Below are 12,737 nucleotides of genomic sequence, written 5' to 3'. Positions count from 1 at the left end.
TAAACGTTTTGCACAAAACGAAGACTGTGGATTTTGTCTCCCATCACTTACATTGAGAATGCATTAGGAAGCATGGTTTTAACGGCCAGTATGAACCAGAGGGATGATTACAGTAAAACCCCTATAGGGATAGGGTTGAAAAACTGTGAGCCCATTCTTCAATATATAGTTGACTAAAACTGTACTGCAAACTGATGTACCACAGGCGCCATCTTGTGATTTTTTCTAGTAATGGCTCGAAAATGTACAAATACTGCAGACATTTTGCATTGACTTAAACATGCTTTCATCAACTGGAATATCTAGGTAGCCTGCATATATACAAAAGCCTCACGGTACACCTCCTTCTATTTCTTAGTTGCTTTTCAGTGTAAATATCAGCATAATACAGCCAGAACTAATCGTCCATTAGCAACTAAATTCCTTCTCACTACATTTAATATTATCTTGCCTGTGTTCTGACTGAGCTGATTTCACAGTAAGCTTGACCTACTTGAATGAAAATCAGGTTCTTCATCTGATATCAACAAAAACATTTTTTTAACTGAAAAATGGACATAAACACAAATATGTGTGGACGCATTTTCATACTAACAGTGCAGTGATCAAATCTTGTTGTAATTGGTCACTTTTTGTAGTATGTATTCAAAATCGTCTCTTGTACGAAAACTGCAAGTTTTCCATGAACCAACCATTAATATTCATGAGCACATGATGGGAAGTAGTGTAATAATAGTTTAAGCTGACAAACAGATTTTATTGTCTTTAAGGCCAATGTGTTCTGTCAATGACTGAACACAGTTGAAAATTTGCAAACCAAGGAAAATACATGTAACTGACTAAATCAAAGATAGGTGACAGTTACATTGACCAGTCAGTGTCTAGTTTAGCTACAAGCAGTAGTTGCTGTTTGATTATGTGAAACTTGGCTGGAGATCAGATCACTTCACACCATGGTTTCTTCCACACACTGGCTTTTGAGGTGCCTTAAAAATGCCTGTGTGTTTCTAATGTCCTCCTTAGAGCTGTCAGGACACTGTATTTTGAAGCAGTTTCTCCATATTAAATAACAGTAATCCATCATAAGGGGTGTGTGATGGCCTTGTTCCTACGAAGGGTCTTGCATTGCAGTTTTCTGTTTAACACAACATAATTCAAAGCAAATCTCCAAATTTTGTCTGTCCAGGTAAAATAAGGGTCATTGAAAAAAACAGGACTAGGTCAGAACGTAGTTTACGCCTGAACTGCATATGGTCAATGTGGTTAACTTGAGGGCAGACGCTGACCAAACATTACAGGATTTCTCACAGTCGGCCATATCTAAATGAGCCAACATGACTGTCAGAAAACTTTCCCAGATTTGTTATTTTCACTTCCTATAAGTGAAAGTGAGGAGTGAAAGTAAACATTCACTAATTTCACAGTGTTTTATCTCTACTTAAAGTACTTCCTCTTGTGTCATATAGTTTAAATTGTGCATGTGTGAGCCTGTTTGTGTGTGTGTTTCAGAGAACTGAAAGAGGGTGAGAGACCAATGAAGTGCATTGCACTTTTAGTCCCTTCCCATCAGTGTATCGCTCTGTCGACACGTTGGTGTGATCAGGAGGCTGAGGTCACTCAAAGACCTTGTTTTCCCGAAACATGACCATCCCAGCATTCCACAGCTCAGTATCACACTAGTACTAAGACTGTTTTCCAGTCACATAGATGCATTCTCATAAAGGTACATATTTACTTTGTAAAATGTTTGCTCTTCTGCTTAATGTCGGAGTCTGATCAGTCATGGCTATGTAACAGGAAGTGGAAATGGCTAAAGGCAGACATGGAAAGACAGAATGTATAGTTTTGAACTACTCTCATCTCACATTTAAAAGTCTTTACTACACATCTTTATCACACATGGAGCATTGTACAAGATGTACAATGCCTTTTGTCTGAGAAAATTATTCAAGTGACTTCACCCAGGTATCAGCAACAGCTTGGGAAATCAGTGAGCTGTGAGGTCATGGACATTGAAAGACGTGGATGTTTACCACACAGAGAGGTACACACAGGGAACTGCTTTAAGGTAAATGTAGGATCCAGGGTCTTTGCAGCTTCAACCACACCAAGGACTACAAAAAGAGTAAAAGTCAGCATCTGCCGAATCAGTTTTTGACTATTCCTTTTTAAATTTGTGTCTGTAAGTCCCTCAGTTTTAAGTAAGTACAATTCTTAATTACTGGAGTACTCGTTAAAAATCGTATCAAATGTACACACTTAAAGGTTTAAAGATTATTCCATGAAATATTAACATGAAGTGAGCTACTGAATGCCTCAGATAGTGCATTAAAACATGTCCCTCCCACAAAAGGTTCATATGCTCACTTATAGGCCTACATTTAAACATCCAGATGTGTCAGTGTACGTCATCATTATAGCACAGTAGGGACAATGACCCAGGCTATTAAGTGTCTGTCTATGTGTTCATCGTCTGTCTTTACTGTACTCAATTTATTGTGTGTGTGTGTGTGTGTGTGTGTGTGTGTGTGCTTTCTCAGTTCTATCAGTTTGACACAGACCTCGTTATCTTCCTGTTTCCTGCTCTGAGCCAGACAATACAGCTTTCCTCATGAGCTATCTGTGGGCACTGAGATATGTAACACAATGCAGTAAGTTCTCAAGTCACACCAACAGATTCTGTTTCTCTCAGTCTCCAAACAGTCCAGTTTATGATCTCCATTTTATGCTTCAAAAAGAGGAATTACAATCCAAAAACAAGCCGAGTACTGAACCAGCCACTGCTGCATAACTCTTCAAAGTTGTAGCAACAGTGTGAAATTACAACAAAAGTAGGCACTTTTTTAAAAGCATAACATGTAACTTTTACTGGATTTAAACACTGGGTCTATTTTTTATTTTTTTTTTTTATTTTTGGAGAGGAGAAGACTTTCTGGTGAATTTAAGAGAAACAGGCCGAGAAGATGTCACTCTGATATTGACTATAACTGGTTAAGAAACTGTTCTCTAATAATAAACATTAAAAAGAATTGTGCGATGTATTTGTAAAGTGTGCTGGACTCTGGGACTGGAAATTCTCATGAACTGCGAGGTCAAATAAGATCCCAGCAAATTTAGAAACAGATAAGCGCATGTGTCTGGTGCATATAAAACAACAATTACAATGTAGCAGTTACTTACATGTTGTGTTGATTTAACCTATTGTAACATTTGAGCAAAAACATGACTAAATAAAGCAATGAAAGGCCAACTTTTATTTGCACATTTTGCAATTACGATGACACAAAATGCTGCTGCTTTTGTGTAATCATGGGAGGGGTGGCTGCTATTTGAGACATGAAGACTGCAGTCATGCTTCCTCTGTGGAGTTCATAACACTTAGACCCAAAGACTCACAAACCCTCATTTCCACAGAAACATAACTGTCTTTACGTGAGCTAGATTCTTCCTGGGAATATTGGTTGCATTTAAGTTTACGGTACACTAATAAAGCATAACAAGCTGTACTTTGTATTAAATTAGACAAAAGTATAAATGATATGTTTGTTAGACAGTAAACAAACACACACATAAATTATGTCGTAATTAGAAACTGTATATAATTACATATTAGATCCCAAATTAACAATACTTAGACACTATTACACCAAATCATACTCTTAATAGAAACAAAAGAGAACACTATTCTACCAATTATGTTGTAATAGACATCACATTCAACGCTACTAACATAGACCTATGATATCTTAATATGACAACACAAGCTATAATAATAATAATAATTATTATTATTATTATTTAGCCTTTATTTAAAAATAATTTCACTTTCTTACAGGATCATTTGTTGCTCATTAGAAGAAAACTGATGGAAAATTAAGTCTAACCAAATGAGGTTATATCTGGGTGCTTTTCCATGTCTGTCCTCCTCCATTCAGAATATCTGTAAATACACTCCTGATCAAAATCTTAAGACCAGTTGAAAAATTGCAAGAATATGCATTTTGCACTATTGGGTCTCAAGAAGGTTCTAAGTAGAGCTTCACAATGCTAACAGCAGAAATGGCAGCAAGAGACAAAAAAGTTTGAGCAGGCAATTTATTGAAAACAACAATTTAACTGAAATAGGCTGTTCATCAGCTGATCAAAAGTTTAAGACCATAGCTCAAAAAACCCCGAAAACCCCCTCAAAACAGAAATCAAAGTGTCAAAAAAGGACTCAGTAATGAGTAGCTCCACCATTCTTGTTGATCACTTCAAAAATTCGTTTAGGCATACTTAATGCAAGTGTTTCCAGGAGGCTAGTGGGAATGTTGCTCCAACTGTTGAAGATGCCCCCCCCCCCCCCCCCCCCCCCCCCACTGTGTCGTGTAGAAAACATCGCAGGTGGGATCTCCTTGTCATGCCAGTAACGTTGGAAGCCGTCAGGACCGTCAAGGTTAAATTTTTTCTTGTCAGAAAATAAAACTTTCTTCCACCTTTCAATGTCCCATGTTTGGGTTTTTTTGGGTCTACCACTAGACTTCTTTGTTCCATAACCCTCAGGATCTTTTAAGAAATTCAAAATGACTGTCTCACTGCGTCCCACCTCAGCAGCGATGGCACGTTGTGAGAGGCCTTGCTTATGCAGCTCAACAATCCTACCACGTTCAAAGACAGTGAGCTTTTTTGCCTTTGCCATCAGGAGGTCTTGACAGTGTGAATACTTGACAGAAAATGACATGGAATCCAAATTTTTGCGCAGATTTTGGCTTTTAAAGACTGTGGTCTTAAACTTTTGATCAGCTGATGAACAGCCTATTTCAGTTAAATTGTTGTTTTCAATAAATTGCCTGCTCAAACTTTTTTGTCTCTTGCTCCCATTTCTTCTTTTAGCATTGTGATCCAATATTTCAAAATGCAATTTATTTACTGGTCTTAAGATTTTGATCAGGAGTGTATAGCTGAGATAAGAAGCATAGCCTCACTCTCTTTAGAGAAGTAGTGATGTTACAAAATGACAGATCACTCTGATGTAAAAACTTTTCAACAGTATTTTGAATGAATATGATTAATTTGGCCAGAACGGACTGACACACACACACACACACACACACACACACACACACAGGGAGAGAGGGAGACACCTTTACATATACTGCAACAAAGGCCCCAGTGTGACAGAGGGGATGAGAGACACGCTATAAACTCACTCACTCACACATTGCAAACACTCATGTGCATCCATACACCTAAGAGGACTGCAGGTTTTTGGTAAGTGACGTCAGAGGTCACAGAGTGTGGTTGAGTGATTGCACATTTTGGGGTGAGTGTGTGTGTGTCATAGAGGTGGGAGGGCCAGTCTTGTGCTGTATAAATACAGAACTGTGATGGGCACTGAGCACGAAAAGAAGATCGTGAAGAAGCAAACTTTCAGAGACAAGGAAAAAGATTTGCGATGGCCAACCACAGAGGTAAGTGTCTATCTATCTATCTATCTATCTATCTATCTATCTATCTATCTATCTATCTATCTATCTATCTATCTATGTTTATTGTTTTCAGTTACTCCTCTCTCTATAGTCCTTATGGGAGATTATGCTCTGTGTGAAAAATGTGCTGATGTGTTGACGTATGACTTGACACTTGCTTGTGACATGACCCGTCGTGACTCCTGCAACACACACAAGGGCAGCTTTTGAGCCTAGCTAGGGCATGGATCAGGCGAGTCAAACAAGCAAGTTAGAAATTTACAGTACAGAAGTGTATTGACCTCTTGTCTAGAAATGTTTTTGTTTACTGCATACTGAGTGGTGAACTTTGTCCCTTTTGGTCCTGGTAGGTTTGATTTCCAATGTGAATCTGAGAAGTAATGAAAACAACCTGGCCCACCACACCAGGGAGATTGATCGGGAGCGCTTGATTGTCCGCAGGGGTCAGCCCTTCTCCATAACTTTGCAGTGCTCTGACTCTCTGCCCCCCAAGCACCACCTGGAACTGGTGCTGCACCTTGGTGAGTACAGCCCAGCCTGGAAGATACTGTTGGGGTCAATAAAATGTTTTTTTGTTGTTTTTGTTTTTTTATTATTATCCTGATAGTATTCTGATGCCACTTTGCAGCAGCTGCCTCTGACGGGTTTACAAACTGAAACTGGCATTGTGTGAACACTTTGTAGTAACTTGTTCAAACTCATTCATAAACAATTTATGTAGAGTATCTTTTGACTTGTAAACTTGACTTTTGGCTAATGTAAACTATGCATCATTTACAAAGGGGTGATGTACCATAAAACTGCTAATTCATTTACGATATTTACAAACAGCAGGAAGAAAAACAGCAGGAAAAAGTAAAATACAAAAAAAAAATTATTCATTAAACTCTATCAGCTTTATGAAGGCAAGGCAAGGCAAGGCATCTTTACTTATATAGCGCATTTCATACCAAGGCAACTCAATGTGCTTTACATAAAGACAAAGAAGAACAGCATAAAACAGCATAAAAACAAAAGAAAACACAGAATTAAAAGCAGGAGCAAAAAAGTAAAATAAAGGAAAATAGATAGAGTTTTAAGTTCTTAAAAAGAGCTCAGCTATAAGCACATGAAAAGAGAAATGTTTTTAACCTGGATTTAAAAGTGCTTACAGTTGGGGCTGATCTCAGTTCTGCTGGTAGTTTGTTCCAGTTGTGTGCAGCATAACAACTAAATGCTGCTTCACCATGTTTGGTCTGAACTCTGTGCTCCACTATCTGACCTGAGTCAGTAGATCTCAGAGCTCTACTGGGTTTATACTCTACTAACATGTCATTCATGTATTCTGGACCTAAACCATTCAGTGATTTGTAGACCAGTAGCAGAACTTTAAAATCTATTCTGTAGCTGACTGGGAGCCAATGTAAGGTCTTAAGAACTGGGGTGATGTGATCTGATCTCTTTGTTCTGGTTAAAACTCGAGCTGCAGCCTTCTGAATGAGCTGCAGCTGTTTGATACTTTTTTGGGGGAGTCCAGTCAGAAGACCGTTACAGTAACCAAGTCTACTGGAGATAAAAGCATGAATCAGCTTCTCCTGATCAGTTTGGGACATGAAACCCTTAATTCTGGACATGTTCTTAAGTTGATAAAAGGCTGATTTGGTGACTGATTTGATATGGCTGTTGAAGGTCAGATCTGAGTCTATCAGCATGCCAAGGTTTCGGACTTGGTCTTTAGTTTCTATAGACAGTGACTCAAGCTGTTTACTGACAGCAACCCTCTTCTCTTTATTGCCAAAAACAATGACCTCAGTTTTTTCTTGACTGAAGGAAATTTTGGTTCATCCAATTTTGACTTGTTCTAAACAGTGACACAATGATTCTATTGGACTGCAGTCATCTGGAGACAGTGCGAGATATATTTGTGTGTCATCTGCATAACTATGATAGTTGACATTAGAATTCTGCAGAATTTGACCCAAAGGCAGCATATACAGGTTGCACAGAAGGGGTCCAAGGACTGACCCCTGAGGAACTCAGGGAAGCCACAGTCCATTAGACCCTTCTATGCTAACTGTTTTGGAACTATTTTGGACTAGTGCACTGTTCTCTTTATACTATATTTTATATACTTTTGAAAACTAGCAACTTTTATGATATGTCCTATGGATTGCTATAGCAACAGCAGAACAAGGAGGCTCGCAAATATGAGCAAGTTAAGGTGACAAGGGTGGGCAAGACAGTTAGCTGAAAGTTAGCTTATTATGTTAGCTGCTTAAAACCGGGCTGAACATTGAAATGAAACACATTTCACAAATCAAGCCATAACCAGCACGAACCTGTACAAAGCCACCTTAAAGCAAAATATATGTATGAAAAATGCATTTTTCTTTTTGTAGGTCATTATTGTTAGCTGGAACAACATCTCTAAAGATTTTTTAACATAATACAGCTAAAACTTTTTCTTGTCATGAATCCTCCACTTAATTTCATAGTAACAAAATGTATTTCCTTCACTTTTATGACACAAAGTACTAAATCCATTATAAGACATCATACTGATTCAGAGCCATGATTCTCTCAGCATGCTCTTTCTTTCCCTCACGTTCCTGAGGGAAACAATATACCTTGTTTTGGTGCACTGTTGATTTTCTAATGCTGAGCCAGCTAGAAGATGAAGTGAGGTTCAACAACCTATGTTATAAATTATATTGTATTTTCAATCTTTCTTCAGGTAAGAGAGACGAGGTGGTGATCAAGGTTCAGAGGAAGCGTGAGGCTGGAAACAAGTGGTGGTTTAACCAGCAGGGAGCGCAGGATGAAATACTGCTGACTCTGCACAGTCCAGCAGATGCTATCATTGGCCACTACCATCTGGCCGTGTTGATAATGTCACCGGATGGACGCATTTTACAGGAGGCTGACAAAATTGGATTCCACCTGCTCTTTAACCCATGGTGCAAAGGTAAATATATACATACATACATACACTTGTTGAAATAAAGCATACAACAGGTCACCATCACTACATATCAATCTAATTGTGTGTTTATGGGAGACTTGAACATTGTCAGTGTGAGACAGCATTTTCCACCAGCATCATCAAAACACGAAATGATGGAATTTCTCACAGAACAACACTGCCATGTTTTTTTAATTGAGGCCCTTGAACGCACAAAGAATTCATATTAGCTGATTCAGAATTTATGTTGCTGCGTCCGCTTGTTGGTTCCTTCTGTTTTTCTGTGAACGTGACACTAGACCTGTAGAATTTCTAATGTGTAGCTACGGTGAAGCACACTAAACCTCTGCATTCATTTTGCTCTTGAAATCTGTGTTGAATGTTAATGTCATGTCTTCTGTGTGTTTTAATTGTGTGTCCATGTGTGTGTATCAGATGATGTCGTGTACCTCCCTGATCAAAATCTGCTCCAGGAGTATATTATGAATGAAGATGGAGTCATTTACATGGGGACGTCAGATTACATCAGTGGCATTCACTGGGCTTATGGACAGGTATCACTCTCTCTCTCTCTCTTTCTCTCACTCTCTCTCTCTCTCACACACACACACACACGCACACACACAAACATTCATTATGTGAATGGGTTGAGTTGAGTATATCTGTGTCTGTGTCAGGCCAGTAGGTGGCTTGTGTGAATTGTCGCAGTGACAGTGCTGTGGCTTCGGCTGGATCAGGAAGTCTGTTTGTTGGATGGAGGAAACTTCTGGACAGGAGGTGTCAGAATGTTACCAAACCACACAAACAAGGGCTTGTCCCTTCACAGCTCACTGGGAGGACAGAGAGGAAGGCAAACAGGGAGGCAGTGTGTGCCAGACAAGCAAACAGACAGAGGGCAGATAGACAGATAGCAGGTGGTGTAACAGACACACAGAGACAGATACAGACCAATGGGAAACAAATGTGATTTGAAATCTGTTTGTTTTTTTTTTTTTAAAGTTGGTTGGGAAGTCCCACCTCCTCAACAAATGACGTCTTTTCTTCTTTGCCACTGTCTCTCTCAGTTTGAGGACTATGTGATGGACATTTGTTTTGAAGTTCTGGACAACTCCAATGATGCCCTGAGGAATTCAAAGATGGACATTGAGAACAGATTTGACCCCGTCTACGTCGGCAGGAGGATCACTGCAATGGTGACAATCTCATATACTTGCTGCTAAAACAATACTGACAAACACTTCAAGGAAAAGCATTTGCATACATTTGAAGACCTGAACAGAAACTGAAACTTAATCCCGTGAAATGTCATTATACTTGTCTCACTGTTTGGCTGACAAGTGCACCTTATGAAAGATACATGAGACCTTCTCATATTTAAACCAGTGCTTGATGCAGGGAGTCACAGCTTTAATGTGTCTCCTCCACGTGTTGCCTTTACCTATCCAGGTGAACGCTAATGATGACAGGGGTGTGGTGGCTGGTAAATGGGAGAGGCCATACTCTGATGGAGTTGCACCACAAAGATGGAACGGCAGTGTGCCAATCCTCCGACAGTGGAGCAAGGATGGGGGCAGGGCGGTCAAATATGGCCAGTGCTGGGTGTTTGCTGGTGTCGCCTGCACAGGTGAGGCTTTTTACAAGGCATGTCTAAAGGAATGGTTTGACATTTTGGGAAATACATATATTCATGTATATATTATATTGATATCTTTCTGACAATATTGATAAAAACCAGCCCAAAACCATTCTGTCAAGTATATTTGTTTAACAAAAAGTAAGACAGGAAAAATGAAATAAAATAAAATAAAATAAAATAAAGGAAAGGATAGGAAAGGAAAGGAAAGGAAAGGAACGGAAAGGAAAGGAAAGGAAAGCAGAGCAGAGCAGATGTCTGCATTGTTGTTGTTGTCTTCACAGTGCTGCGCTGTCTGGGAATCCCAACACGCCTCATCAGTAACTTCGCCTCAGCCCACGATGCTGATGGAAACCTGTCTATAGACATCCTGGTGAATGAAAGACTGGAGATCGTTAACAGGCAGGAAAGTACCTGGTAGGAAGACTCCCAACAAACACAGTTTTAAAATTTAGAAAAGATTTAGTAAGATTAAGATTTAGTAGAAGACATTACATCATCTGATGTCATGAATAATTTCTCATCTTCTCTCCCTGTGATTGTAGGAACTTCCACTGTTGGGTGGAGTCCTGGATGAGGAGAGAGGATCTACCCAAAGGGAACGATGGCTGGCAGGTTTTGGACCCCACCCCTCAAGAACCCAGTGATGGTACATTTATGATTTCTTACCTTCTTCTGTTCTCAGGAATGTCACTTCAAGCTTTCTTTAATATCATATAATTTGTAAAATGTTGGAATGAAAGGTGGCTGGTGTAATCTGAAATCAAACTGAATGAGTTTTTGCTGTTCAGGTGAGTACTGCTGTGGCCCATGTCCAGTGACAGCCATCAAGGAGGGAAATCTGGGAGTGAAGTACGATGCTCCGTTTATCTTCGCTGAAGTGAACGCTGACATCGTCTACTGGATGGTCCGACCAGGTGGCCAACAGCAGAGGGTGACTGATTTTTGTTTTGAGTTCAGAAAAAGAAATAAATTAGTTGGTTTGAAATTAGATTCATAGTTGACATGCATATTTTCTTAAATGACAAAGAGTCTTGACCTTATAAAAGATGAAATGACAGCGGCCACAGTGATGATAATGATGACTGACTTTATTATTACAGATCAAAGTGGATGAGAGCAGTGTGGGGATGAACATCAGCACCAAAAGTGTTTATGACGACCAAAGAGAAGATGTCACTCTACAGTACAAATATCCTGAAGGTTAGTTGCAAAGTCATACACAGAGGAGTAGATAGATTAGGGTCACTGATTGCACAGACTTACTCACCATAATCACATTTATTTAGTTCACTTTACAAACACCATAAAGCCTCCTCCTGTTAAATCTTAAAGCTCCCGGGTCCTGTAATCTAATTACTTCCACTGTTTAAGTACTCATGGTCATCTGTTTAGACTCACGGTTAGGATTAGTTGTCATGTATCAACATCTTCTCCACAGGTTCTGCGAAAGAGAGAGAGGTGTACAAGAAGGCCGGACGCCAAGTCACAGAGCCAGAGAGTAGGAGCGCAGAATCAGGACAACTGCAGCTGTCAATCAAGCATGCTAAGGCTGTGTTTGGGACAGACTTTGATGTGTTTGTTGAGGTATGGAGTGCACAGACTGTAGCTGAATGAATGAGTGGATGGATGAGATGATAAAGGAGTAAAGTCATTCACACACAGTGAATGTGGGGCTGCTGTTGTGTGAGTATAGGTTATATTTTCCTCTTTGATGATGAATCCCTCCTGCCCACAGGTGAAGAATGAAGGAAGCAAGGACGCCAATGCTCAGCTGACCATTCTGGCCTTGGCTGTGACTTACACTTCTCTCAGTCAGGGGGTGTGCCAGTGGCAGACGACCAGCGTGACTGTGCCAGCTCACCAAAGTTAGTATCTCAAATAAAAGGCATCTGGTGCAGACGTACTTAAAAACAACAGTACTTCTTTGTTTGACCTTTATTTTTAGCAGCACAATGTACCATTTTACTGTTTAATATTGAGTGTGTGTGGGTGTGTGTGTGTGTGTGTGTGTATGTGTGTGTTCAGCCCACAAGCAAGTGATGCGTCTGCACTATGACGACTATGTCAAGTGTGTCTCTGAGCACCATCTGATCAGAGTGAAAGCATTCATCGAGGCTCCAGGGGAGATCGAACCCATCATGGCCATGGCCGACATCCCACTGAGCACGCCTGAACTTGCAGTACAGGTGGGTACACTGTGTGCTCACCCAGAGGTCCTAGTCGGGCTATGAAGGCATTGATATAGTTGGACAGATTTGAGTTTTCTAAATGAAGGGCAGAGGACTGAGTAGAATTAAACTACAAACTTCTGTACAAAGTGTGCAGGTCTTGGTTAACTTCAGCCCGTAACGGAGTGGACTCTGCTGTCTCTATTGACTGATGTCCTACACTGTATACTTGCATAGAGGACTGATTGGCCTCCTCTTTCTCCAGGTGTACGGGAAGGCTGTTGTTAATGAACAAATGACAGCCCACATTTCCTTCACCAATCCCCTGCCTGTCCCACTGAAGGGTGGTGTGTTCACTGTGGAGGGGGCCGGTCTACTAGCTGCCTCTGAGATCAATGTTAAGTAAGTGCTGACAATGAATGTAAATGAAATATACAGTACTCCTCACACCACTATTTATTCTACATACTAGAATAAATAGTAGGTGGTTTCGTGTAGACATGGCAACAGATCAAAATTTCCAC

The 12,737-nt window shown here is 40.0% G+C and overlaps 1 protein-coding gene across 1 annotated transcript in view; it reads left to right on the top strand.

The window, feature by feature from the left end:
* The first annotated feature begins 5,333 nt into the window (after nt 1-5,333).
* tgm2l (transglutaminase 2, like) overlaps nt 5,334-12,737 on the top strand; it is an 8,408-nt gene continuing 1,004 nt past the window's right edge. The window contains exons 1-14 of the mRNA XM_071505678.1: nt 5,334-5,450; nt 5,819-5,989; nt 8,182-8,412; nt 8,845-8,963; nt 9,474-9,602; nt 9,856-10,033; nt 10,327-10,459; nt 10,588-10,691; nt 10,834-10,976; nt 11,146-11,245; nt 11,484-11,629; nt 11,781-11,910; nt 12,071-12,231; nt 12,479-12,615. Of these exons, the coding sequence (XP_071361779.1) occupies nt 5,435-5,450; nt 5,819-5,989; nt 8,182-8,412; nt 8,845-8,963; nt 9,474-9,602; nt 9,856-10,033; nt 10,327-10,459; nt 10,588-10,691; nt 10,834-10,976; nt 11,146-11,245; nt 11,484-11,629; nt 11,781-11,910; nt 12,071-12,231; nt 12,479-12,615 (1,898 nt within the window). The 5' untranslated portion in view covers nt 5,334-5,434. The remainder of the gene's footprint in view (nt 5,451-5,818; nt 5,990-8,181; nt 8,413-8,844; nt 8,964-9,473; nt 9,603-9,855; nt 10,034-10,326; nt 10,460-10,587; nt 10,692-10,833; nt 10,977-11,145; nt 11,246-11,483; nt 11,630-11,780; nt 11,911-12,070; nt 12,232-12,478; nt 12,616-12,737) is intronic.

The sequence above is a fragment of the Trachinotus anak genome, unplaced genomic scaffold (genome assembly GCF_046630095.1).
Source record: "Trachinotus anak isolate AG129_WGS33_773 ecotype Australia unplaced genomic scaffold, CSIRO_AGI_Tana_v1 ptg000002l, whole genome shotgun sequence".
Classification (NCBI taxonomy): Eukaryota; Metazoa; Chordata; class Actinopteri; order Carangiformes; family Carangidae; genus Trachinotus; species Trachinotus anak.
Note: the sequence above shows the minus strand (reverse complement) of the source record. Positions and strands in the feature narration are given on the sequence as shown.